Source organism: Argentina silus (assembly GCF_951799395.1).
Source record: "Argentina silus genome assembly, chromosome: 3".
Classification (NCBI taxonomy): domain Eukaryota; kingdom Metazoa; phylum Chordata; class Actinopteri; order Argentiniformes; family Argentinidae; genus Argentina; species Argentina silus.
This window is the reverse complement of record NC_139657.1, coordinates 469,976-497,475: the sequence shown is the minus strand read 5'-3', so window position 1 is coordinate 497,475 and position 27,500 is coordinate 469,976. Positions and strand designations below refer to the sequence as shown.

The window sequence follows — 27,500 nt, the reverse complement described above, 5'->3', positions numbered from 1 at the left end:
CTCCTAGCACCACCTCTCCTGCTCCTAGCACCACCTCTCCTGCTTCTAGCACCACCTCTCCTGCTTCTAGCACCACCTCTCCTGCTCCTAGCACCACCTCTCCTGCTTCTAGCACCACCTCTCCTGCTCCTAGCACCACCTCTCCTGCTTCTAGCACCACCTCTCCTGCTTCTAGCACCACCTCTCCTGCTTCTAGCACCACCTCTCCTGCTCCTAGCACCACCTCTCCTGCTTCTAGCACCACCTCTCCTGCTCCTAGCACCACCTCTCCTGCTTCTAGCACCACCTCTCCTGCTTCTAGCACCACCTCTCCTGCTTCTAGCACTATTGTAATGAAACGGTATTTTTATGGTTCTTTTATTCATTTTTTGTTTGTGTGAAAGTCATGATGTTTACTTTTTGTACTTCTGTTCTTTCCTGTCTCTCTGTCTCTCTCCATCTTTTTGCTTCCATATTTGGACACCAGTAGAATATGTGTGTCCATTGTGTCGTAGAAGAGTTACGAAAACAATTCTTCGCAAAGAGGCTGTTTCCTCCCCCCTGTTACCATAGCAACAATCTGAGCGCGTGGAGCGGAATCACACTCTGGTGATGACAGTTACATTTACAATTACATTTACATTTTAGACATTCAGCAGACGTGGTGAAGTGTCCTCTTGGCCTGACGGTGTTGAGTAGCGTTGCTCTGGCAACTTGTGAACGTCACAACACTGTTGCCTGTCTTACATCACACACCCATACAGCGGTTCAGTTATCTGAACATTCTGGTTATACACCATTTATTAATGTCGTCTGTGATTCCTCCTCCGGGCCACTAGGGGCAGTCGTAACGGTTTGGTCGTAAACTATGGTCCTCTCTGGGGATCAAGGATGTCTCTCAGTCTCAGCCTATCATGTCATATTGGGATGAAGACAGAGGTCATAGGTCAGTAGCTATGGAACACATACAGAGGTCATAGGTCAGTAGCTATGGAACACATACAGAGGTCATAGGTCAGTAGCTATGGAACACATACAGAGGTCATAGGTCAGTAGCTATGGAACACATACAGAGGTCATAGGTCAGTAGCTATGGAATATAGATCGAGGTCAGAGGTTAAGTAGCTGTGGAACACAGAGAGAGGTCATAGGTCAAGTGAAGCATGTTGAGGAGGAGGGTTGGAGAGGAAGTTAGGGTTGGTGAAGGGATGAGATGTATGCAAGTTGTTAGGTGAGTGTGGCGGTCAGGTCAGGGGTTAGGGTCAGGGTAGGGGTCAGGGGTTAGGTCAGGGGTTAGGGTAGGGGTCAGGTGTTAGGGTCAGGGTCGGGTTAGGGTCAGGTATTAGGGTCAGGTGTTAGGGTCAGGGTAGGGGTCAGGTGTTAGGGTCAGGGTAGGGGTCAAGTGTTAGGGTCAGGTAGTGGTCAGGGTCAGGGTAGGGGTCAGGTTTTAGGGTCAGGGGTAAGAGTCAGGGTAGGGGTCAGGGGTTAGCGTCAAGGTAGGGGTCAGGTCAGGAACACAACAGTAGTTTAATATAGCCTCCTCTCTGATGCCCCCTGCTGGAGTGTTAAGTCACTGATTTCATACACACCTGGGTTCCTCTCTGAACCATCTGCAGCCTCAAACCGCTGGAGAACAGAACCTATGTGTACTCCATAGTGCCCTAACTAGTACTTAGTCCTTAACCTCTCCATGTGTACTTCTTAGTGCCCTAGCCTTCTCCATGTGTACTCCGTAGTGCCCTAGCTAGTGCCCTAGCTCTAGTACCCTACACCTCCTCCCTTCTCTTAATGCTGGCGTTAAGGCGAGTCTCACACCCCAGACTGTGTCCTAGTTTGCTCACATTTCATTTTTTCTTATTTTGTTTAAGTTATTGATACAGGTCGACCTTGGTTTTGTTTTTCAGGTTATGCTTTGAAGAACTGTGTATTTCTGTGCTCTCGCTGTCTTTTACAAGGGTTAAGGTTAATTCTTCTCCTGAAGAGTTGAGTTATCTTTCTTTCGTTCTGTTTTACGGTTTAGCTTGTTTTGTTTTGTTAAAGGGGAAACTTCATCTCAAGTGTTCTGATTTGACATGTTTCATAATAAACTTGTAACCATCCTTGTTCTTGTCTTTGTGCTCTCTTGACCCTTTGACAATGACTCATTGTGACTAAGGAGGGTATCCTGTATCCTCTGTGTGTGGGTATAGTTTAGTGTGTGTGTGTGTGTGGGTATAGGTAGTGAGTATAGTGGGTATAGGTAGTGGGTATAGTGGGTATAGGTAATGGGAAAAGGTAGTGGGTATAGATAGTGGATATAGTGGGTATAGGTAGTGGGTATAGTGGGTATAGGTAGTGGGTATAGTGGGTATAGGTAGTGAGTATAGTGGGTATAGGTAGTGGGTATAGTGGGTATAGGTAGTGAGTATAGTGGGTATAGGTAGTGAGTATAGTGGGTATAGGTAGTGGGTATAGTGGGTATAGGTAGTGAGTATAGTGGGTATAGGTAGTGAGTTTAGTGGGTATAGGTAGTGAGTATAGTGGGTGTAGGTAGTGAGTATAGTGGGTATAGGTAGTGGGTATAGTGGGTATAGGTAGTGAGTATAGTGGGTATAGATAGTGGGTATAGTGGGTATAGATAGTGGGTATAGGTAGTGAGTATAGTGGGTATAGATAGTGGGTATAGGTAGTGAGTATAGTGGGTATAGGTAGTGAGTATAGTGGGTATAGATAGTGAGTATAGTGGGTATAGGTAGTGGGTATAGGTAGTGAGTATAGTGGGTATAGGTAGTGGGTATAGGTAGTGAGTATAGTGGGTATAGATAGTGGGTATAGGTAGTGAGTATAGTGGGTATAGGTAGTGGGTATAGGTAGTGAGTATAGTGGGTATAGGTAGTGGGTATAGTGGGTATAGGTAGTGGGTATAGGTAGTGAGTATAGTGGGTATAGGTAGTGAGTATAGTGGGTATAGGTAGTGGGTATAGGTAGTGAGTATAGTGGGTATAGATAGTGGGTATAGGTAGTGAGTATAGTGGGTATAGGTAGTGAGTATAGTGGGTATAGTGGGTATAGGTAGTGAGTATAGTGGGTATAGGCCTACTGTTAGTGATTAGAACATGAACTCTCAGGTCTTGCATCATACAGTCAGGTGACCACATGGTCAGTCAACAGATAGGATGGTCAGGGTAAACACAAGTAGTCGGCTATTAGACTACAACACACACACACACACACACACACACACACACACACACACACACACACACGTCATTCAGATAAATGTGACTATACAGAACAGGGCTGAAAATTATAAGGTGATTTATTTAAATATCTGAATTTGAATACTTGCAATTAATTCCTACTAGGCCAACCACAACACTTATTGGGTTAGTTTATGAAGTTATCAATGTTGTTGTTGTGTTTACATTCATCTGATATCTGCAGTTTCGGCAAAATGATCATATTTATAATAATTATTAAATTTTTGCGAGCTTAGAGATTTTTTTTAAAAGGAAGAGAAAACAAAAGAAAATGCAGAAATGTTTTGTTTTGAACCTCCAGTTGGATCCGCTGACCCGGAAGTACAACCGCAGCCCTGAGACGCCCCGGAAGCAGAGTGATCAGCTGATGGTGGTGGTTTGACGGAGGTTGGTGTTGATCATGTTGATCATGTTGATAATGATAATGTTAATGTTGGTGTTAATGTTGATGACGGTGTTGATGTTGAAGTTGTTTTTGACGGTGTTGGTGTTGTTGACGGTGTTAATGTTGATGACGGTGTTGATGTTCACGGTGTTGTTGACGGTGTTAATGTTGATGTTACGGTGTTGATGTTGATGTTACGGTGTTGATGTTGATGTTACGGTGTTGATGTTGATGTTGATGTTACGGTGTTGATGTTGATGTTGATGTTGACGGTGGTTTCATTCCTCTTCTCCTCCACGGACGTTAAAGACACGATCAACAAAACACGGATCCAGGTGACGACGAGCTAACGGCGACGTTAGGAACCGTGGCTCAGACACACCGGCCCGCCTGAGCTCCGACCCTCCGGGAGACAGGCAGACAGACAGGCAGGCAGAGAGACAGGCAGGCAGACAGAGAGACAGAGAGACAGGCAGGCAGACAGAGAGAGAGACAGGCAGGCAGGCAGGCAGGCAGACAGACAGACAGACAGGCAGGCAGGCAGGCAGACAGACAGACAGACAGACAGACAGACAGACCACAGCCTGGTCGTCCCGTCGGTCGTTTGGTTTCCCTCTGTTTGAAGAGAGGTTTTTTTTGTTGTTGTTGTATTTATTTATAACTGTATGTGAATTGTGATATTACAATACCATTACAGGAGAGGCTAGCTAGGGACGTTCATAACTACAAGTAACCGAACATTGTTGCCAGGGAACGGTTGTCCTGCAGCTGCAGAGAGATGAGGAGACGACTGACTGATGTTGGGTTCTAGTTCTACCCTCGTCCCTCACATAGGCTACCTTAGTCACTGTCGTTAGGCTGATGTTGACCTGTGTGTAACCACAGACTTGTCAAACCAAGTGGAGGCGAAGTGGGGGGGGGGTTGTCAGCCCACAACCTGGATCTAACCTGGAGCTAACCAACCAAGTCTTCAGTCACTGTCTTGAATTCACACCATTAGATGTCTTTCTGGAGTGTCATTGATGGAACTAGCTTTGTCATATTGATTGAAACAAGCTACAGTTATTGACAAACGGTTCTTCCTATCAGTTGCGTTGTGTTGGAAGCCTGGTTGTGAAATCCCGGACCCCCTGGTTGTGAAATCCCGGACCCCCTGCCCAGAGGCATGCTAGCAGTGAAGACTCTGAGTTTCAGAGCCATGCTAACGTGTTGCTGTTAGCGTCATTTGTGTCACATGTTTCAGGGTGTTTGATGTACCTTAAGCCGTATTGTTTCTGTTCATGAATTAAGTATTCTTAATTGTGTTGTTAACTTGATGTTGTGTAGAAACGGTGCAGTTGAGAAGGCGTACTAAGCAGAGCAACTAGTCAGTACTGAGGGAGAGACAGAGAGGAGAGAAAGAGAGGGGGGTCCAGGCACAGTCGGAGAACCTCATCGTTAAAGCTTCTCCTTACTCGCCAATGCTGGATCTGGAGGTGGTTCCTGAGAGATCTTTGGGAAATGAACAATGGGAATTCGCATTAGGTGAGTGACTCTAGTAAGGTGGCCTGGGGTGGTCCGGTGGTCTGGTACCAGTACCGTGGCCTGGGGTGGTCCGGTGGTCTGGTACCAGTACCGTGTCCTGGGTTGGTCCAGTGGTCTGGTACCAGTACCGTGGCCTGGGGTGGTCCAGTGGTCTGGTACCAGTACCATTGCCAGGGGAGGTCCGGTGGTCTAGCACCGCAGCCTACAGTGCCCACATACGCCCATGTCAGCATGGGTTAGAATCCGGCCCATGCCCTGCTAACATACCCTCTCCTCCTTACTTCCTGTCTCTCTCCACTCTCTCTGTCCAATCAAAACTGAAAAAAATACGAGAGTGGGAGGGACCCTACCCCTAACCCTAACCCTACCCCTAACCCTACCTCTACCCCTACCTCTACCACACTCCAAAATATAACCTTTACAAGTCTGAGAAGTGAGGAGGCTGGTTTGTTTACTTGCTGTAGGACAACTAACTGTAGGATAACTAACTGTAGGATAACTAACTGTAGCAACCTACTGACTCCCACCACAACTACTGCCTGAAGCTATGTGTGGCCTGTTAAACAGGTATGCTAATTGTGTGTGTGTGTGTGTGTGTGTGTCTGTGTGTCTGTGTCTGTGTCCCTTCCTGTCTCAGGGATGCCATTGGCCCAAGCCATCTCCATTCTACAGAAACATTGCCGCATCATCAAGAATGTCCAGGTGCTCTACAGTGAACAGGTGAGAGGGGGGGGGGAGGAGAGGGGAGGGAGGGGGGTGTGGAGGAGAGGAGAGGGAGGGGGGGGGGGGGGGAGGAGGAGAGGGGAGGGAGGGGGGGGTGGAGGAGAGGAGAGGGAGGGGGGGGAGGAGGAGGAGAGGGGAGGGAGGGGGGGGTGGAGGAGAGGAGAGGGAGGGGGGGGGGGGAGGAGGAGAGGGAGAGGAGAGGGAGAGGAGAGGAGAGGGGAGGGAGTGGAGAGGAGAGGAGGAGACAGTTGGTCCTGTACCTGTAGGACACTGTGGGGTCCACCTGTCCCCATTAACTTGTGTGTGTTTGTTAGTCCTGATGGACGTTAACGAGTGTGTGTGTGTGTGTGTGTGTGTGTGTGTGTGTGTGTGTGTGTGTGTGTGTGTGTGTGTGTTAGTCCTGATGGACTTTAACTCCTCTGTGTGTGTGTCCTCCAGACGCCACTCAGTCACGACCTCATACTCAACCTGACTCAGGATGGAATTAAGCTGCTGTTTGACGCCTGTAACCAGAGACTGAAGGTGAGGGGGCCGGGTCACCAGGGGGCCGGGTCACCAGGCGCGGGGAAGGGCTGGGTCAACAGGGGGGCCGGGTCACCAGGCGCAGGGAAGGGCTGGGTCACCAGGGGGGCTGGGTCACCAGGCGCGGGGAGGGGCTGGGTCACCAGGGGGGCTGGGTCATCAGGTGCGGGGGGGGCTGGGTCACCAGGCGCAGGGAGGGGCTGGGTCATCAGGGGGGCCGGGTCACCAGGCGCAGGGAGGGGCTGGGTCACCAGGCGCAGGGAGGGGCTGGGTCATCAGGGGGGCTGGGTCGCCAGGCACGGGGAAGGGCTGGGTCGCCAGGCACGGGGGGGGGGGGGGGGGACTGGGTCACCAGGGGGGCTGGGTCACCAGGCGCGGGTAGGGGCTGTTTAACTCACCAACTGCCAAAGAATTCCGGAATACTCACCACCTAGAGTGTCAGTGTTTTATGTGGTAATTACCTAGCAACAACACTTTGATTGGCTACAAAATGAAGCATCATAATTTATGCATTTTTGGTGAATATAGTCACCCTTGTATTATCATGTCAATTTCTGGTCAATCCACGATGCGTACCGCCTCCAACCATCAGCATGTCTGGTGCAGCTGCATCATAGATATCAAAACGCCACGTCTGTTTACTTCCTAATAAAAACATCAGACGAGAGTTTAGCCCTCTGGACCTGACCTGCTCTACTCTGACCTGCTCTACTCTGACCTGCTCTTCTCTGCTCTACTCTGACCTGCTCTACTCTGACCTGCTCTACTCTGACCTGCTCTACTCTGTCCTGCTCTACTCTGTCCTGCTCTACTCTGTCCTGCTCTACTCTGTCCTGCTCTACTCTGTCCTGCTCTACTCTGTCCTGCTCTACTCTGACCTGCTCTACTCTGACCTGCTCTACTCTGACCTGCTCTACTCTGACCTGCTCTTCTCTGCTCTACTCTGTCCTGCTCTACTCTGACCTGCTCTACTCTGACCTGCTCTACTCTGACCTGCTCTTCTCTGCTCTACTCTGACCTGCTCTACTCTGACCTGCTCTACTCTGACCTGCTCTGACTCTGACCTGCTCTACTCTGACCTGCTCTACTCTGACCTGCTCTACTCTGACCTGCTCTACTCTGTCCTGCTCTACTCTGACCTGCTCTACTCTGACCTGCTCTACTCTGACCTGCTCTACTCTGACCTGCTCTATTCTGACCTGCTCTGACTCTGACCTGCTCTACTCTGCTCTACTCTGACCTGCTCTACTCTGACCTGCTCTACTCTACTCTGCTCTACTCTACTCTGCTCTACTCTGACCTGCTCTACTCTACTCTGCTCTACTCTGCTCTACTCTGACCCTGTTGGCCACTAACACTGTGACCCTGTGTCCTGTTCAGGTGATTGAAGTATACGACTTGAGCAAAGTGAAATTGAAATACTGGTGAGTGACCTGTTGTTCTACCTGACTATCCCCAGTGGACTGACTGTTCTATGACAACATTTTTCGTGTGTGTGTGTGTGTGTGTGTGTGTGTGTGTGTGTGTGTGTGTGTGTGTGTGTGTGTGTGTGTGTCTGTCTGTGTGTGTCTGTGTGTATCTGTGTGTGCCTGTGCCTGTGCCTGTGCCTGTGCCTGTGTCTGTGTCTGTGTCTGTGTCTGTGTGTGTGTGTGTGTGTGTGTGAGACTTGGCCTGTACCGTAACAGTGTGTGTTTGATGGTGTTGTGTTTCAGTGGAGTCCATTTCAACTCTCAGGCCATCGCCCCCACTATAGAACAGATAGACCAGTCCTTTGGAGCCACACACCCAGGAGGTAAGACTAGGATGTCTGTTCTCTTCACTCCAACTCTAGAAGACAGATTCTCAACACCCAACTCTGCCATGCACATCCACTCATCACATCTGTTACACCTCTATTACACCTCTATAACACATCTGTTACACCTCTATAACGCATCTATTACACGTCCATAACACCTTTGTAACACATCTATTACACGTCCATAACACCTCTATAACACCTCTGTTACACCTCTATAACACGCTGTATACAGGTGTGAGTGTGACCATGTCTCTGTCTCTCCAGTGTACAACGCAGCAGAGCAGCTCTTCCACCTGAACTTCCGAGGACTATCCTTCTCCTTCCAGCTGGACTCATGGAACGAAGCCCCCAAATACGAGGTGAGGAAATCACCTGGGGGCCTCACCTGTACCTCACCTGGGGGCCTCACCTCACCTTTACCTCACCTGTACTTCACCTGTACCTCACCTGTACCTCACCTGTACCTCACCTTCACCTCACCTTTACCTCACCTTCACCTCACCTTTACCTCACCTGTACCTCACCTGTACCTCACCTGTACCTCACCTGGGGGCTTCTTAAACTGCATGGCCGACCTGAACCATACTGGGACTAGAGTATAGAGGGCGCTGTCCCATTACTTACACAGGGCACTGTCCCATTACTTACACAGGGCACTGTCCCATTACTTACACAGGGCACTGTATCTTTCTTTCACATTGTTCTTTTTAGCACTGTTACAGCAACTATGATGGATGTATAACCAGTACAGCCCAGTATAGCCCAGTACAGCCCAGGCCAGCCAAGTATAGCCCAGCCCAGTACAGCCCAGGCCAGCCCAGTATAGCCCAGCCCAGGCCAGCCCAGGTCAGCCCATGTCATCCCAGGCCAGTCCAGGCCAGCTCAGTACAGCCCAGGTCAGCCCAGTATAGCCCAGTACAGGCCAGCTCAGTACAGCCCAGGCCAGCTCAGTTCAGCCCAGGTCAGCCCAGGTCAGCCTAGGGTCTGGTGTTTCCAACCCACACCAGTTGTCTGTTGTATAATGTTGTGCTGTGAATAAAGCCAATCCCCTGGTTTCCTACCTGACTATCCCTAGTGGACTGACTGGTTCCTACCTGACTATCCCTAGTGGACTGACTGGTTCCTACCTGACTATCCCTAGTGGACTGACTGGTTTCTACCTGACTGTGTGTGTGTGTGTACACACTCACGCGACCGAGGAGCTGAGGACACACACACACACACACACACACCCCAGTCTAGTGGAGTTGTTTTGCTTTGGCAGCCTAACTTTGCCCTGGGCTTGGCCTCCCTGCAGATTCCGCACGGGGCCACGGTCAAGAGGATGTACATATACACTGGCAACAGCCTGCAAGACACCAGGTAACACACACACATTACACACACACATTACATACACACACACACATTACATACACACACACATTACACATACACACACATTACACGTACACACGCATTACACACACACACATTACACACACACGCATTACACACACACATTACACATACACACACATGCACACACACACATATTACACACACACATTACACATTACACATACACACACACGAATTACACACATTACACACACATTACACACACACACACATTACACACATGCATTACACATACACATTATACACACACACACACATTACACATACACATTACACACATACACACATATTACACATACACACACACATATTACACACACACATATTACACATACACACACACACACACACACACCAGGTAACATAGACATAAACTATGTAACTTTTTAATTCTCTCGCAGGGCCCCTGTGATGCCCCTGGCCTGTTTCCTTGGCAACGTGTACGCTGAGTGTGTGGAGGTGTTGAGGGATGGGGCGGGGCCACTGGGTCTGAGACTCCGCCTCCTAACTGCAGGTACTGATAACCTTCGACCTCGGGGAGGGTGGGACTTGTTGTTGTTATTACACGTTTATTACACATGTCATATGACCTGTAGCCTAGTAGACCCCTCAGACCAAGCTACTCATTCACCATGAACCCCATCAGAACCCCATCAGAACTGTGGCTGTTAAACAAGCCTGTCAGAACTGTGGCTGTCATCCTGGATCTGCTCGGGTTCCAGGTCCTCTCTAGGGTACTGAGCAGGCAGGAGATAGAGGGTGTACTTGGTGAAGTTTTTCTTACAGTTTTTATTTATCCAGTGTTCGAATTCGATCAGGCTACTATCCTACCATCGTTTCCAGTGCTGTAGTTAAACCTGCTGTAGTCATGGACCAGGTCCTGTTAAACCTGCTGTAGTCATGGACCAGGTCCTGTTAAACCTGCTGTAGTCATGGACTAGGTCCTGTTAAACCTGCTGTATTCATGGACCAGGTCCTGTTAAACCTGCTGTAGTCATGGACCAGGTCCTGTTAAACCTGCTGTATTCATGGAGCAGGTCCTGTTAAACCTGCTGTAGTCATGGACCAGGTCCTGTTAAACCTGCTGTAGTCATGGACTAGGTCCTGTTAAACCTGCTGTAGTCATGGACCAGGTCCTGTTAAACCTGCTGTAGTCATGGACCAGGTCCTGTTAAACCTGCTGTAGTCATGGACCAGGTGAAATTCTGTCTTCTTAGACGTGGTGGTGTTGGTGGAGGTGGTGGTGATGGAGGTGTTGGTGGTGGTGGTGGTGATGGAGGTGTTGGTGGTGGTGGTGGTGATGGAGGTGTTGGTGGTGGTGGTGGTGATGGAGGTGTTGGTGGAGGTGGTGGTGGTGGTGGTTTATTGGGCCGTACTAATGTGGTATGAGAGAGAATGACATCTACCTAACAACCATCAGAGCGTGTGAAGCTGTGGTAGCCTTTCACGACATCTACCTTCCGGTCCCTGAAGAGAGGAAAGAAAACATCCCAATACAATAGACAGATGATGATAACCTCCCAGCAGGGCACTCTTAACACACACTATATCACAACATTCACACACTAATACACACTACATCACAACATTCACACTAACACAGATAGATAGATAGATAGATAGATAGATAGATAGATAGATAGATAGATAGATAGACAGTAGATAGAGAGATAGATAGATAGACACAGTAGATAGATATAGTAGATATATGGATAGATACAGATACAGATAGATGGATATATAGATACACAGATGGATACAGTACATAGATGGATGGATAGGTAGATAGATAGATGGATGGATGGATAGGTAGATAGATGGATGGATAGGTAGATGGATGGATGGATGATGGATAGGTAGATGGATGGATGGATGGATAGATAGGTAGATGGATGGATGGATGGATAGGTAGGTAGATGGATGGATAGGTAGGTAGATGGATGGATAGGTAGATGGATGGATGGATGATGGATAGGTAGATGGATGTATGGATGGATAGGTAGATGGATGTATGGATGGATAGGTAGATGGATGGATGGATGGATAGGTAGATGGATGGATGGATGGATAGGTAGATGGATGGATGGATAGGTAGATTGATGGATGGATAGATAGGTAGGTAGGTAGATGGATGGATGGATGGATGGATAGATTACTGTGTTGTGTTCCCAGGCTGTGGGCCAGGTGTGATGGCAGATACGAAGGTCAGGGCTCTGGAGAGGAACATCTACTTCGGAGAGTCATGTCAGGACGTTCTCAGTGCTCTGGGCTCACCTCACAAGGTCTTCTACAAGTCTGAAGACAAGGTCTGGACCTCTTCTCTCCTCCTCCATCTCTTCTCCTCCTTCTCTTTCTCCTCCTTCTCTTTCTCCTCCTCCTCTACCTCTCCTTCTCCTCTACCTCTCCTCTCCTTTTCCTCTACCTCTCCTCTCCTCCTCTACCTCTCCTCGCCTCTCCTTTTCCTCTACCTCTCCTCTCCTTCTCTACCTCTCCTCTCCTCCTCTACCTCTCCTCTCCTTTTCCTCTACCTCTCCTCTCCTCCTCTACCTCTCCTCTCCTTCTCTACCTCTCCTCCTCCTCTACCTCTCCTTCTCTACCTCTCCTCTCCTCCTCTACCTCTCCTCTCCTTCTCTACCTCTCCTCTCCTCTCCTCCTCTACCTCTCCTCTCCTTTTCCTCTACCTCTCCTCTCCTCCTCTACCTCTCCTCTCCTCCTCTCCTCTCCTCTCCTTCTCTACCTCTCCTCTCCTTCTCCTCTACCTCTCCTCTCCTCTCCTCCTCTACCTCTCCTCTCCTCCTGTACCTCTCCTCTCCTCCTCCTCTACCTCTCCTCTCCTCTACCTCTCCTCTCCTTCTCCTCTACCTCTCCTCTCCTTCTCTACCTCTCCTCCTCACTTCTCTCCTCCTTCTTCTCTCCTCCTCCGGCTCACCTCCTCCTCTCCTCATATGTGTGTGTGTGTGTGTTGTGTGTTTCAGATGAAGATCCACTCCCCCTCCCCCCACAAGCAGGTCCCGTCCAAATGCAACGACTACTTCTTCAACTACTTCACCCTGGGGGTGGTAGGTGCCGGGGCGCCATGGTTACCGGGGGTGGGGGGGGGGGGGGGGGGGGGTAGAGGGATTGCTTGATATAGAAAGAAAAATGTCCTTAATACAACTTGGTATAACTTGAGTCACAGTCTCTCTCTCTCTCTCTCTCTGTCTCTCTCTCTCTCTCTCCCCCTCTCTCTGTCTCTCTCTCTCTCTCTCTCTCTCTCTCTCTCTGTCTCTCTCTCCAGGATATCCTGTTTGATTCAACCACACACCTGGTGAAGAAGTTTGTCCTTCACACCAACTACCCTGGTCATTACAACTTCAACATGTGAGTGTCTCTCTCTCTCTCTCTCCCTCCCTTTCCCTCTATCTCTCCCTCTCTCTCTCTCCCTCCCTCTCTCCCCCTCTCTCTCTCTCTCATGTATATGACTTGTTCTGCTCTTCTCTTCATAGATATCATCGATGTGATTTCAAGATTCCACTTTTCATCAAGAAAGGTAAGTGAGTCTTATATTCAGCCAATTGAATCCATATGATGATGGTGATGATGATGATGATGTGTGTGTGTTTCAGAGGGAGCTCACTCGCAGGGGGACGACTGCATCCTCACTACGTACAGCAAGGTGAGACACCTCAGACACTCCTACTCCTGACGTTGTCCCCTGGTTGTGTCCTGACGTTGTTCTGACGTTGTCCCCTGGTTGTGTCCTGACGTTGTTCTGACGTTGTCCCCTGGTTTTGTCCTGACGTTGTCCCCTGGTTGTGTCCTGACGTTGTCCCCTGGTTGTGTCCTGACGTTGTTCTGACGTTGTCCCCTGGTTGTGTTCTGACGTTGTTCTGACGTTGTTCTGACGTTGTCCCCTGGTTGTGTCCTGACGTTGTCCTGACGTTGTCCCCTGGTTGTCCCCTGACGTTGTTCTGACGTTGTCCCCTGGTTGTGTCCTGACGTTGTTCTGACGTTGTCCCCTGGTTGTGTCCTGACGTTGTTCTGAGGTTGTCCCTTGGTTGTTCTGACGTTGTCCCCTGGTTGTCCTGATGTTGTCCCCTGGTTGTGTCCTGACGTTGTTCCCTGGTTGTCCTGATGTTGTTCTGACGTTGTCCCCTGGTTGTGTTCTGATATTGTCCCCTGGTTGTCCTGACGTTGTCCCCTGGTTGTCCTGATGTTGTCCCCTGGTTGTGTTCTGACGTTTTCCCCTGGTTGTCCTGATGTTGTTCTGACATTGTCCCCTGGTTGTGTCCTGGCGTTGTCCCGTGGTTGTGTCCTGACGTTGTGTCCTGGTTGTGTCTTGACGTTGTGTCCTGGTTGTCCTGATGTTGTTCTGACGTTGTCCCTTGGTTGTGTCCTGACGTTGTCCACTGGTTGTCCTGATGTTGTTTTGACGTTGTCCACTGGTTGTTCTGACGTTGTCCCCTGGTTGTTCTGACGTTGTGTCCTGACATTGTCCACTGGTTGTCCTGACGTTGTTCTGACGTTGTCCCTTGGTTGTGTCATGGCGTTGTTCTGACGTTGTCCCCTGGTTGTGTTCTGACGTCCCCTGGTTGTTCTGACGTTGTCCCCTGGTTGTGTCCTGAAGTTGTCCACTGGTTGTCCTGACGTTGTTCTGACGTTGTCCCCTGGTTGTTCAGACGTTGTCCCCTGGTTGTGTCCTGACATTGTCCCCTGGTTGTCCTGATGTTGTTCTGACAATGTCCCCTGGTTGTGTCCTAACGTTGTCCTGTGGTTGTGTCCTGATGTTGTCCCCGGACGTTGTTCTGATGTCCCCTGGTTGTGTTCTGACGTTGTCCCCTGATGTTGTTCTGACGTTGTCCCCTGACGTTGTCCCCTGGTTGTGTTTTGACGTTGTCCTGATGTTGTTCTGACATTGTGTCCTGACGTTGTTCTGACGTGTCCCCTGGTTGTTCTGACGTCCCCTGGTTGTGTTCTGACGTTGTCCCCTGGTTGTGTTCTGACATTGTCCCCTGGTTGTGCTGACGTTGTCCCCTGGTTGTCCTGACGTTGTCCCCTGGTTGTGCTGACGTTGTCCCCTGGTTGTCCTGACGTTGTCCCCTGGTTGTGTTCTGACATTGTCTCATGGTTGTCCTGACGTTGTATCCTGACGTTGTCCCCTGGTTGTTCTGACATTGTCCCCTGGTTGTGTTCTGATGTTGTTCTGACGTTGTCCCCTGGTTGTGTTCTGACATTGTCCCCTGGTTGTCCTGATGTTGTTCTGACGTTGTCCCCTGGTTATGCTCTGACGTTGTCCCCTGGTTGTGTTCTGACATTGTCCCATAGTTGTGTCCTGACGTTGTTCCGTGGTTGTGTCCTGACGTTGTTCTGTGGTTGTGTCCTGACGTTGTCCCCTGGTTGTGCTGACGCTGTCCCCTGGTTGGCCTGACATTGTCCCCTGGTTGTCCTGACGTTGTCCTGTGGTTGTGTCCTGACGTTGTCTCCTGGTTGTGTTCTGACGTTGTCCCCTTGTTGTTCTGATGTTGTCCCCTGGTTGTCCCCTGTTCTGACGTTGTCCCCTGGTTGTGTCCTTACGTTGTCCCTTTGTTGTCCTGATGTTGTTCTGACGTTGTCCCCTGGTTGTGTTCTGACGTTGTTCCCTGGTTGTGTTCTGACGTTGTCCTGATGTTGTGTGTCTCTCAGTGGGATCAGATGCAGGAGCTACTGGGTCATCCCATGGAGAAGCCAGTGGTTCTGCACAGGTATACACAGAAACACACACACACACACACACACACACACACACACGTATGTTTCTAGAGTGTTTAATGGTTGCTGTTTGACAGGTCCTCTTCAGCCAACAACACCAACCCCTTCGGCTCCACCTTCTGTTTCGGACTACAGAGGATGATCTTTGAGGTGAGACCTGCAGGCAGGCAGGCAGACAGGCAGACAGGCAGGCAGGCAGACAGACAGGCAGGCAGGCAGGCAGACAGACAGACAGACATATTTGAGGTGATAGAACAGATATAGATCTCTCTGGACTCAAGCCTCTAGGTCAACTGTCGCTGAAGTGGGTTGTTCCAAGTGGGTTGTTTGGATAAAGGCGTCTGCTAAATGCCAGAAATGTAAATGTAAAATGTAACTCTGACTCTGTCCTGACTCTGACTCTATCCTGACTCTGACTCTGTCCTCTCTGACTCTGTCCTGACTCTGTCCTGACTCTGACTCTGTCCTCTCTGTCTCTGACTCTGACTCTGTCCTCTCTGACTCTGTCCTGACTCTGACTCTGTCCTCTCTGACTCTGTCCTCTCTGACTTTGTCCTCTCTGACTTTGTCCTCTCTGACTTTGTCCTCTCTGACTCTGACCCTGTCCTCTCTGACTCTGACTCTGTCCTGACTCTGACTGTGTCCTGACTCTGACTCTGTCCTGACTCTGACTCTGTCCTCTCTGACTCTGTCCTGACTCTGACCTCTCTGACTCTGTCCTCTCAGACTCTGACTCTGTCCTCTCGGACTCTGACTCTGTCCTCTCGGACTCTGACCCTGTCCTATCTGACTCTGACCTCTCTGACTCTGTCCTCTCTGACTCTGTCCTTTTTGACTCTGACTCTGTCCTGACTCTGTCCTGACTCTGACTCTGTCCTGACTCTGTCCTCTCTGACTCTGACTCTGTCCTGACTCTGACTCTGTCCTCTCTGACTCTGTCCTGACTCTGACTCTGTCCTCTCTGTCCTGACTCTGTCCTCTCTGACTCTGTCCTCTCTGTCTCTGTCTTCTCTGACTCTGACTCTGTCCTCTCTGACTCTGTCCTGACTCTGTCCTCTCTGACTCTGTCCACTCTGACTCTGTCCTGACTCTGACCTCTCTGACTCTGACTCTGTTCTGACTCTGTCCTCTCTGACTCTGTCCTCTCTGACCCTGTCCTCTCTGACTCTGTCCTGACTCTGACTCTGTCCACTCTGACTCTGTCCTCTCTGACTCTGACTCTGTCCTGACTCTGTCCTCTCTGACTCTGTCCTGACTCTGACTCTGTCTCTGTCCTCTCTGACTCTGTCCTTTCTGACTCTGTCCTGACTCTGACTCTGTCCTGACTCTGTCCTGACTCTGACTCTGTCCTGACTCTGACTCTGTCCTCTCTGACTCTGTCCTCTCTGACTCTGTCCTCTCTGACTCTGACTCTGTCCTGACTCTGACTCTCTCTCTGGACTCCTCTCTGTCCTCTCTGATTCTTACTCTGTCCTGACTCTGTCCTCTCTGACTCTGTCCTGACTCTGACTCTGTCCACTCTGACTCTGTCCTGACTCTGACCACTCTGACTCTGTCCTCTCTGACTCTGTCCTCTCTGACTCTGTCATGACTCTGACTCTGTCCTCTCTGACTCTGACTCTGTCCTCTCTGACCTTGACCCTGTCCTCTCTGACTCTGTCCTCTCTGACTCTGTCCTCTCTGACCTTGACCCTGTCCTCTCTGACTCTGTCCTGACTCTGACTCTGTCCTCTCTGACTCTGACTGTCCTGACTCTGTCCTCTCTGACTCTGACTCTGTCCTCTCTGACTCTGTCCACTCTGACTCTGTCCTGACTCTGACCTCTCTGACTCTGACTCTGTTCTGACTCTGTCCTCTCTGACTCTGTCCTCTCTGACCCTGTCCTCTCTGACTCTGTCCTGACTCTGACTCTGTCCACTCTGACTCTGTCCTCTCTGACTCTGACTCTGTCCTGACTCTGTCCTCTCTGACTCTGTCCTGACTCTGACTCTGTCTCTGTCCTCTCTGACTCTGTCCTTTCTGACTCTGTCCTGACTCTGACTCTGTCCTGACTCTGACTCTGTCCTGACTCTGTCCTGACTCTGACTCTGTCCTGACTCTGACTCTGTCCTCTCTGACTCTGTCCTCTCTGACTCTGACTCTGTCCTGACTCTGACTCTCTCTCTGGACTCCTCTCTGTCCTCTCTGATTCTTACTCTGTCCTGACTCTGTCCTCTCTGACTCTGTCCTGACTCTGACTCTGTCCACTCTGACTCTGTCCTGACTCTGACCACTCTGACTCTGTCCTCTCTGACTCTGTCCTCTCTGACTCTGTCATGACTCTGACTCTGTCCTCTCTGACTCTGACTCTGTCCTCTCTGACCTTGACCCTGTCCTCTCTGACTCTGTCCTCTCTGACTCTGTCCTCTCTGACCTTGACCCTGTCCTCTCTGACTCTGTCCTGACTCTGACTCTGTCCTCTCTGACTCTGACTGTCCTGACTCTGTCCTCTCTGACTCTGACTCTGTCCTCTCTGACTCTGTCCTTTCTGACTCTGTCCTGACTCTGACTCTGTCCTGACTCTGTCCTCTCTGACTCTGTCCTGACTCTGACTCTGTCCTCTCTGACTCTGACCTGACTCTGACTCTGTCCTCTCTGATTCTGACTCTGTCCTGACTCTGTCCTCTCTGACTCTGTCCTGACTCTGACTCTGTCCTGACTGACCTCTCTGACTCTGACCACTCTGACTCTGTCCTCTCTGACTCTGTCCTCTCTGACTCTGACTCTGTCCTCTCTGACTCTGACTCTGTCCTCTCTGACTCTGTCCTGACTCTGACTCTGACCCTGTCCTCTCTGACTCTGACTCTGTCCTCTCTGACTCTGTCCTTTCTGACTCTGTCCTCTCTGACTCTGACTCTGTCCTCTCTGACTCTGACTCTGTCCTCTCTGACTCTGACCCTGTCCTCTCTGACTCTGACTCTGTCCTCTCTGACTCTGTCCTTTCTGACTCTGTCCTGACTCTGACTCTGTCCTCTCTGATTCTGACTCTGTCCTCTCTGACTCTGACTGTCCTGACTCTGACTCTGTCCTCTCTGACTCTGACTCTGTCCTCTCTGACTCTGTCCTATCTGACTCTGACTGTCCTGACTCTGACTGTCCTCTCTGACTCTGACTCTGTCCTCTCTGACTCTGACTCTGTCCTGATTCTGACTCTGTCCTGATTCTGACTCTGTCCTGACTCTGACTCTGACTCTGTCCTCTCTGATTCTGACTCTGTCCTGACTCTGACTCTGTCCTCTCTGACTCTGTCCCCTCTGGTCCAGGTGATGCAGAACAACCACATAGCCTCGGTGACACTGTACGGAGCTCCACGACCCAGCAGCCACCAGGCCCGGGCGGGGGGGGCCGGGGGGGCCGGCGGGACAGGGGGGGCCGTGGCGGAGGCCAGCGCCCACTGAACAGCTTCTCAGTGTCTTACTGCCACCCAGAGCTGACTAGAGGACCCCCCCCCCCCCCCAACCGACCCAGCAGTCCTGAGAGGCGCTGCTCTCCCCATCACAGACCCTGCTGGACCCTCATCTTCCTGTCGGAGCCCCCCCCCCCTCTCACCCAGTCCCCCCCTCTCACCCAGCCCCCTCATCCCCCCCCTCACCCAGTCCCCCCCTCTCACCCAGCCCCCTCATCCCCCCTCTCACCCAGCCCCCTCACCCCCCCCCCCTCACCCAGTCCCCCCCCCTGGCTGTCATCAGCAGAACACTTGTTAGCCCATGGATGGGCAGTCTTTCATGAATGAATATTTGTATGCACACACACACACACACACACACACACAAATGCATACTGCAGTTTTTAGATTGATGTTTTAATACCTGCTGTCATGATTTCACACACACACACACACACACACACACACACACACAAACACAGCAACAGATACCAAAAGACTGATACACACCAAAAGCATTGGAATCCGTTCTCCTCTCTAGATTCACGTTCCACATGAGGATGGATGTAGGTTCATCTGGTATCCACTCCATTAACACTTTAACACACACACACACACACACACACACACACACACACACATATGCATGGCCACAGACTCAAAGCCTTGCATGTGCACAGATAAAGGGTTGCATGATGTTGTCTCTGGAGGTGAAGATTACACAAACCGGCTTCTGTGAGAGAGTCCTTTATTGCATGCTGTGAAGGGTACTGTCACATGAACACACACACACACACACACACACACACACACACATACATACACACATGCACGCGCGCGCACACACACACACACACACCGTGACCAAGTCCACATCGTAACCCAGCTCCTGTTCCAAGGCCAAACAGTCGAACCTGCAGTTAGTTTGTCTGTCTTTCTTTTTTTTTTCTTTTTTTTTTTCTTTTTTAATGAAAGATAAAAACATGCTTTACCATTTGCACTAAGGTCCACTTGTGTACTAGGTCCTTGTGTACTTGATTGTAGAGGCCTCAGAGGGAGGGGGTGAGTGTCTGAGAGGAGAGGACGGAGTCAGGGTTGGGTCACTTCTGTTCACATGTTGTAACTATAGAAGAATTGGAATAGAAAACGGTCTGTTATTGTTCAGGTATTTAATTTCAATTTATCCCCTGAATGAAATTGAACCGATATTGAATTGACCCTGACCCTTCATCCCTCCTTTCCCCCCTCCTCTAACACCACATCCCTCCTCCTCTTCTCTCTTCCCTCCATCCATCCATCTCTCTCTACAGTCATGCTGACCCCTTCATCATTCCTCTCCTCCTCCACCAGACTCTCCATCATTCCTCTCCTCCTCCACCAGACTCTCCATCATTCCTCTCCTCTATCAGTCTGTCGTTACATTGCCAAAGATGTCCCAGGATGTTAACAGACGTTTGTCTGTCAGTAAGACGTGTTTACGTTAGTCACAACCTGACCTTTGAACCCTCATTCCCTCATCAACAGGCCTCTCCTCCCGTCCTCTTCTCCTCCTCCTCCTCTCCTCCCGTCCTCTTCTCCTCCTCTTCTCCTCCTCTCCCCTGAATACGTCTTTCTGCTTGTATAGAATGGAGCTAGCTTCATGCTATCTCCTGGTCCATCCTGGTCCACCCCTCCTCTAAGGGGATGTGGAGGGTCTAGCAGGTCTGTCAGAGGTCTGTGTGTCTCAGCAGCAGCTCTTCTGGTGTTGGGTGTGTGTAGAGCCTCATACTGAAGTCTGTCTCTGGGACTGGTGTGGTGGTGCCCTCTAGTGGGGAGAGAGGGCAGTGGAGGCCTGGCGGGGGTGGGGTGGAGTGGGGGTGGGGGTGGTGGTGTAGTGTGTACTATATGGATCATTCTATAACAGTGGTGCACATCGGGGGTATGAAAATGAAAACATTGCATTTCTATTTTCAGAATCTTCCAAAACACATTTTTATTATATTTTCTAAAATTCTTATGAGAGTCCCTTAAATTGTCACAACCGGAACACAGAGAAAATACTGTACTTAAATAAAGATAACATCCTTAACATGATTCAAACTTTCTTTTTTTATTATTATAAAAAATGTTTAAGTGTCATTAAGATTACAACATTTTGATTCATGATTTTCGAAACAATGAAGCCCGACTTTCTGAGATTAGATCCTCATCGTTTCTTCTGTAGGTCTTAACTTAGTAATGGATGGAATGTTCCTTTAATTACTGATCCTGAAAACATCACATTTGTCACCAATTGATTTGCATTTTAACCACCGTTTCGGTAGTGACATCATGGTTGCGGTAGTGACATCATGGTTGCGGTAGTGACATCATGGTTGCGGTTGTGACAAGTGTCCTTGAAATATGGTGATATTGTTTATCATATCAGGATGTGGTGAAACGCACAGCTGGTATAGCTGCAATCAACATGGAGGACCAGAAAAGAGCCTGGAAAGTCTCTCTTGACTCTGCAACTGTCATTGAGTGTCGTAACAATACTGAGTCATTGTGTTGAATAATGCAAATGATCTGGAAATGGAATGACAACAACTAAATTGTGGAAGATTTATTGAGGTTCATAGATTTTATTGTTCATCGGCCAAATAAGTATTTTATATTTATTACGTTTATGATATATAATAAGACAACGTTACAGGCGTCTCTACCACAACAGGGAAGGTCCCACTTCAGTCAAACCACAACTTAGAAAAACTGAATGAATCTTTCAAAAATCCTTTACAAGGCCAACATAGATGTTATTAGCAGTAGTGTACATGCACATATACATATAAAGGGTGTTATGACAGGTCTGGAACCTGGTAACTTTTTTAAATAGTGTGGTATTTGCCTATAAAACATTGTGGGGCATCTATGTGGCCTGTTTGTGGTTTACAAAGGGTTTTATATGCCTTTAAAGTTGTAAGTTGTTTAAAATTGGGACCAAATATATTCGATAGTGACGTTTCGGTTGTGACAAAAATATCAAATTTTCCACTTTCCCAACTTTCCCCAAGGCATTACTGCTTATATACTGTATGAATACTTGTCTGGTTGAAATATCCATTCAACAACTTCCAGAAAACCCTGATGTGTATGGTGCAGATTTGACAGTGGAACCTGTTCGGTTGTGACGTTTCTTAAAACCACACCAACATTTTCGGACTTTATCAATACAATTCTTAAAAATGCTGTCAGATACACCAGTCAGCATCTGGACATAATGGAGGGAAGCTGCCTTTTACTTCTGGTCAATATTGATTTCTGTAGCTAGCTGTTCCATACCCAAGAGTGAGGAGGAGGTGGTGGTGGTGGAGGAGAAGGAGGAGGAGGAGGAGGTGAATGTGAATGTGAATGTGAATGCGAAGGCGAATGTGAAGGTGAATGTGAAGGTGAATGCTCCACGTTGACCAGAGGGTGGAGGAGGAGGAGGAGGTGGAGGTGAAGGTGAATGCTCCACATTGACCAGAGGGTGGAGGAGGAGGAGGAGGAGGTGGAGGTGGAGGTGGAGGTGAAGGTGAATGCTCCACGTTGACCAGAGGGTGGAGGAGGAGGAGGAGGTGGAGGTGAAGGTGAATGCTCCACGTTGACCAGATGGTGGAGGATGTTTAGCTTCCTCTGAGTGAACGTGTGTTTGTGACGGGGACAATGTCAGTTCAGTGTAATTACTCATATTATTAATGCTATGTATGTTGTCCCCCCCCCCCCCCCCTTGGTGGATTCAGAACATTGAACCCATTTCTGGGAGGGGCATGGGGTTGTCTTTGATTAGGGTTAGGGTTAGTGACTAACCCTAACCCTAACCCTAACCCATGGGGTTGTCTTTGATTAAACATGGGAGGGGCATGGGGTTGTCTTTGATTAAACATGTCAATCAAATTCATTTGAATGTGGTGTTTTATCGCTTAGATATATTTCCTTGTGTCCATTAAAGACTGTGTGTACTAAACATCATCATCATCGTCATCATCATCATTCCTGTGGATGAAGAACGTCAGTCTTGTAGTTGGAAGACAGAAGCTCAGAGTTGCAGCATAGTGCTAACACCAGAAGAGGACACTGATTGGTTGAAACCATAGGAGGTTGAAACCATGGAGAACTCTGATAGGTTGACATGAGATCCTCTCATCCAATCAACTGAAACTGGAAACTCATCAATGGAATGGAATGTTATAAAACTGCTCATTCTGAATCCATGTTCATTTCCAACAGATCCTGTTACCGTGGCAACAATAAGGATAATATGAAAAAAAAAATGGATGTAATAATAATGAATATGACAATAAACATGAGATGTGTGTGTTTGTGTATTAGAACAGGGTTAGGGTTCTGTATTAGAACAGGGTTAGGGTTCTGTATTAGAACAGGGTTAGGGTTAGAAGCCATGTGCTGTGAGTGAAACTGAATAAATCATCCAATGACCAGGAATTAAGTTCATGAAAAGAGAACCGAATAAAATGTGTGTTTTTGATCATTTATTTTATTTAGATGTAATTAGAAATGTTCTACAGAGCCTTCTGAAAAGCAACACATGCACACGTTTCCCTGCCAGGGGCAGGTTCTGTGAGAACTGACTACTGCTTCTGCAACAGAACGACAGCATAAGGATTACAGTTGGAGGTACAGATGATCTGGACAGAAACAGCAAGTTAGCCAAATGCTACCGCTAGCATCAGACGTAGACCAAAGCACACCACCCGCCTGGCACTTCCTGGTTGGCTGAGTGATGATTGTCGTCATCTTCAGTGTAGCTCGTCGGTCAGTATAAGGGTTCCTCGAAACTCCTTAAAAGTCCTTGAAAGTCTTTAAAAGTCGTAGAGTTTGTTGTGTAGGAACCCTTTAGTTCGTAGGTGCGCATTAGAACATCAGGAGTGTGTAAACTATAAGGACTGTTCCTCTCATGGAACTAAATAATTGGTTCCATCTACAGGAAAGTTCCCCCCCGGAGTGCGTAACAGTATAATGAGTCCCCCTGGGGACTTCCTGCCCCAGCTCCAGCTCACGTGCTCTTTGGCTCTCTGGCTTCTCCAATGTCTCTTTGAAGTCAACATACATCATCTGATGTTTTCACACACACAGAGATCCATTTACCATTCTGTCTATGGCTTCAATTGCACAACATCAACTTACAACATCATTCAGCTTCATTTCTCTGTGCAAATATGAAAGTAATAAACCATTGAATGGCTTCTGACTCTGTCAGGTGGCTCGTGAACCCCTGGTACAAACACAGCACAACCAGAGGGGCATCTAAACCCTAATCACTATGGCCCAAGTGTTTAAGAAACAACTTGAGAATGAGGAGACCTTATTTTGTATTCAGAAGTGTAGCAAAACATAAGAGAGTATTTATTTTGTGGAAAAAAAGCTGGTGAATTCACCATAGATGTAAAGTTACTTGATAAAGACCCCCTTGGTAACTTCAGAATCAAACCTTCATCCTCAGCTCTCAGCCTGCCCTGCATGTGTTTCACAGTATGGTCCCTCTGATCCAGGGGAGGCTGGTGGAGGTAGAAATCGGAGGACTGGCTCATTGTAATGCATGGGATGGGATGGAATGAGGAATGGTATCAAACACGTGTTTCTACCTCCATCAGCCTCTGCTGCTCTGATCCTCTCATCCTCAATGCTTCACAAACACTTTCCCAACATCGTAGTCTGGCTCATCTGGCTCCCCCCCCCCTGGGCCCCCCGCCCCTGGGGCCCTGGCCCTCCACTTGAAGGGCCCCGGGGTGGGCAGGTGGGCCAGGTTCCGGTGGCAGCTGAGCTGTGGGTCGTGCAGCAGGTTCCACATGAGCCAGATCTGTGGCACGGTGAGGCTGTGGACGACCATCAGCTCCCGGTAGAAACACGGCTCGAACACCTGCAGGTGCGGCGCCGCCGACGGACGGACGATGCCGAAGGTCCGGAACCCCTCGTGGCGCGTCGGCTTCAGCCCGATCCTCTGCAGACACATCCCCAGGAACACGTCGTCGATGGGGAACAGCTCCACCTGCTGGCAGGAGGCGGCGAGGCGCCTGGCCGTGTGCCCCGACATCACAAACCCACCGCCGCCAGCGTAGGATGGGTACACGCCCTGGCCATACACAAACTCCGGGACATAGTACTTGCTGCTCCGGCGGCGGATCGGTTTGGCGTGGAAGATGATGTCGCCCACGAAGAGGTCGGCGCCGGGGGGGCGCCCGCGCAGCATCTCCAGGATGTTCTCCACGTTGACGTACACGTCCGCGTCGCCTTTGAAGACAAAGCGGACGTCGGGGCAGCTGGCGTTCACCCAGCGCAGGAAGTGCGTCTCCTTGAGTGTCAAGTTGAAGAAGGTGTCGTCGAAGTCCCAGAGGAGGACGTCTCGGAAGGCGTGGCTCTCGTACGCCAGGAGGCGGTCCCACAGTGGGAGGGCGGTCCTGTTCTGGGGGACACCCAATAGGAACACCGTCTGCACCGTCACGCCGTCGGGGAACACGCCCTCGCGGCCCCAGGTCCGGCGCACGACCTGACGTTTTTCAAAGTCCGCCGCGACCGACTTGACGGCGATCAGCAGGTAGAGGGCGCCGCCCCGCCCCTGACCCTGGTCATGGCACTTCTCCGGCTGGTCGATCAGCAGCTTGAAGTCGCGGTTGTCCTTCTCTCTTAGGTACCCTTGGAAGTCAAACGGAGGGCGGGTCGGACCCACAGCAGCCGCCATGGTCGGGGACGCCTTCCTGTCCCCATCCTTCTGCTTCCTGTTCCCCTGGGCTTTAGGCTTGGGCTGGGTTTTAGTCTTAGACGGAGGTTTAGGCTTGGACTGGGTTTTAGTCTTAGACGGAGGTTTAGGCTTGGACTGGGTCTGAAGTTTCGATTGTTGCTGGTTCTGCAGGGTCTCTGGTCGGCACCGTGGCTGGTCGGGGGGATTGGAGGAGGCCGAGGGGGCCTGATGCGCCCCCCGCTGCCCCCTGGCCTCCGGGGGGGCTCCCAGGAGAGCCCTGGAGCTGGTGGAGCCCTGCTGGAGGCCCCAGGGGTCCCAGGCGGGGGCCAGGCCCTGGTGGGCGTAGAGGAGCAGGCACAGAAGGCCCAGCAACAGCAGGGTGCACAGAACATCTCCCTTCACACGCAGCCGCCGCATCCTGGACCAGCGGGATCTGATCACCGGACCACCGGAGCAGACCACCACCGGAGCACGGACCACCGGACTGAACCAGGCTTCCTCTCTCCACTGGACACCAGGCTTCTCTCAGGTGTATGGTGTGGGGGGTGTGTCTACCACTCAGCTCCCAGGTCAAGCCACTCCTCCTCAGAACTCAGAGGGCATTCTGGGAGGGCTCTCTCCTCAGTGTGGGGTCTCCCCATCCTATCTCCAAGAGCTGCCTGGACAGGAAGTGAACATCACAGGACAGGAAGTGGAACATTGGTTAACATGAGAGGCAGAGAAGAAGTCAAGTGCAGTTTGTTATATTAAGCCCTATTTCACTCATTCCCGCCTAAAAAACAGACCCAAACTAAACTGCTTATAACATTAGAAATATGATAATCAAATGCAAAAGCAGGATGCCATTTGAAACTTAAAGTTTTGTGTGGATCTGCTCAGATCATAGTTCAGAATAACATACTACACATGACAAGAAGATAAAACAATGAAATGAATCATCAAATTAAAGCAGAATTTGGGCCCAATTATGGCTTAAGAGGTACTGTTTTCAAATTGTATATGGTTTGGTTAACACAAGTCATGTGTGGTTTTACTTTACAGAGAAGTAAAGTCAAAGTTTGTTATCTTAAATACTGTTTTCAAATTGTACGTGTTTTTTTTTTCTTGTATATTAAAGTCCCTATATTCATATTTATTGATTGTGAAATACAGAAGTGTTTCTAACAGTTATAACTCATAAATCACTCGATGTATTCGTTATAGTGTTTGATACCTTCCCTCATTTCATGCCATGCATTATACTGAGCCCGTCTACTTCTACCTCCACCAGCCTCCCCTGGATCCCGACACGGCTATAGGAGGCTAATCCTCCAACAGACACAGCCTCTCTCTGCATGTTCACCACAACACAAACTACCTTCTCCAAGTGTTCGCCAACATTCAAACGTCACCTCACAAGTTAATAGAGGAAATGAAACAAACTATTCCGAGAGTCTGAAGAACCCCTTAAACCTCTTTAACCCCTAATTCGGTAACGTCACCCTCGCGGAGGGAGGCGTGTCCGGTAATGTACGGTACATACTAGGATTAAGAGAAAAAACGGACGCGTATAGAACACAGTGTTCCCTGTGCAACAGACACACGCCTCTAATTCACACCACCAATCTTGATTTTAATCTTGAACTGTTTGTATTGTTGTTTTTACTGACTGTTCTTTTGTTTGACTTTATATCTATTCTTGTTCTCTACATGGAATGTTGTGTCGTTGATTACTGAGAAAAGCGCTTTACAAAATAAATGCATTATTATTATTATTATTATTATTAACGTCTTGTCTACTAGTTACATCAAACAGGAAACTCTACATAACTTCTAACTTGTCAGTAAAGAGCATCCATGTTTAAACGCAGTTTTTTAAACCAGAAAGATGTTCATACACGCGTACACGCCCCCCCCATAATATGCTTCACATTATGATGCTGTAATTGACGCAGTTGCATTAATGTCATAACGGTGTTAGGTTCGTGCATTCTAAAGACGGTGCGTGTTTGTGTGTGTTGTTATCAACTGTCTACAATGTACCTTGCGCATCAGTGACGGGCTACTCACCGTAAGGAAGAGCGCGCTGTCCCGGGAAC

General features: G+C 49.4%; 2 protein-coding genes across 3 annotated transcripts in view; one reads left to right on the top strand and one right to left on the bottom strand.

Moving 5' to 3' along the window:
- phaf1 (phagosome assembly factor 1) overlaps window positions 1-18,834 on the top strand; it is a 27,438-nt gene extending 8,604 nt beyond the window's left edge. The window contains exons 2-18 of one of the 2 annotated variants that reach the window (XM_083666699.1): window positions 3,520-3,605; window positions 3,913-5,127; window positions 5,765-5,847; window positions 6,289-6,372; window positions 7,753-7,796; window positions 8,085-8,164; window positions 8,438-8,532; window positions 9,471-9,535; window positions 9,976-10,088; window positions 11,747-11,880; window positions 12,550-12,633; window positions 12,852-12,934; window positions 13,060-13,103; window positions 13,180-13,229; window positions 15,236-15,294; window positions 15,379-15,451; window positions 18,604-18,834. In XM_083666699.1, the coding sequence (XP_083522825.1) occupies window positions 5,064-5,127; window positions 5,765-5,847; window positions 6,289-6,372; window positions 7,753-7,796; window positions 8,085-8,164; window positions 8,438-8,532; window positions 9,471-9,535; window positions 9,976-10,088; window positions 11,747-11,880; window positions 12,550-12,633; window positions 12,852-12,934; window positions 13,060-13,103; window positions 13,180-13,229; window positions 15,236-15,294; window positions 15,379-15,451; window positions 18,604-18,738 (1,290 nt within the window). In that variant the 5' untranslated portion in view covers window positions 3,520-3,605; window positions 3,913-5,063 and the 3' untranslated portion in view covers window positions 18,739-18,834. Of the gene's footprint in view, window positions 1-3,519; window positions 3,606-3,912; window positions 5,128-5,764; window positions 5,848-6,288; window positions 6,373-7,752; window positions 7,797-8,084; window positions 8,165-8,437; window positions 8,533-9,470; window positions 9,536-9,975; window positions 10,089-11,746; window positions 11,881-12,549; window positions 12,634-12,851; window positions 12,935-13,059; window positions 13,104-13,179; window positions 13,230-15,235; window positions 15,295-15,378; window positions 15,452-18,603 lie in introns of those variants that run through there. The other variant, XM_083666700.1, reaches the window with a different exon arrangement.
- A 4,391-nt stretch (window positions 18,835-23,225) lies between these two features.
- b3gnt9 (UDP-GlcNAc:betaGal beta-1,3-N-acetylglucosaminyltransferase 9) overlaps window positions 23,226-27,500 on the bottom strand; it is a 4,345-nt gene continuing 70 nt past the window's right edge. The window contains exons 1-2 of the mRNA XM_083665639.1: window positions 27,472-27,500; window positions 23,226-26,081 (exon numbers count right to left, since the gene is read on the bottom strand). The exon at window positions 27,472-27,500 is cut by the window's right edge and continues 70 nt beyond it. Of these exons, the coding sequence (XP_083521765.1) occupies window positions 24,364-25,839 (1,476 nt within the window). The 5' untranslated portion in view covers window positions 25,840-26,081; window positions 27,472-27,500 and the 3' untranslated portion in view covers window positions 23,226-24,363. The remainder of the gene's footprint in view (window positions 26,082-27,471) is intronic.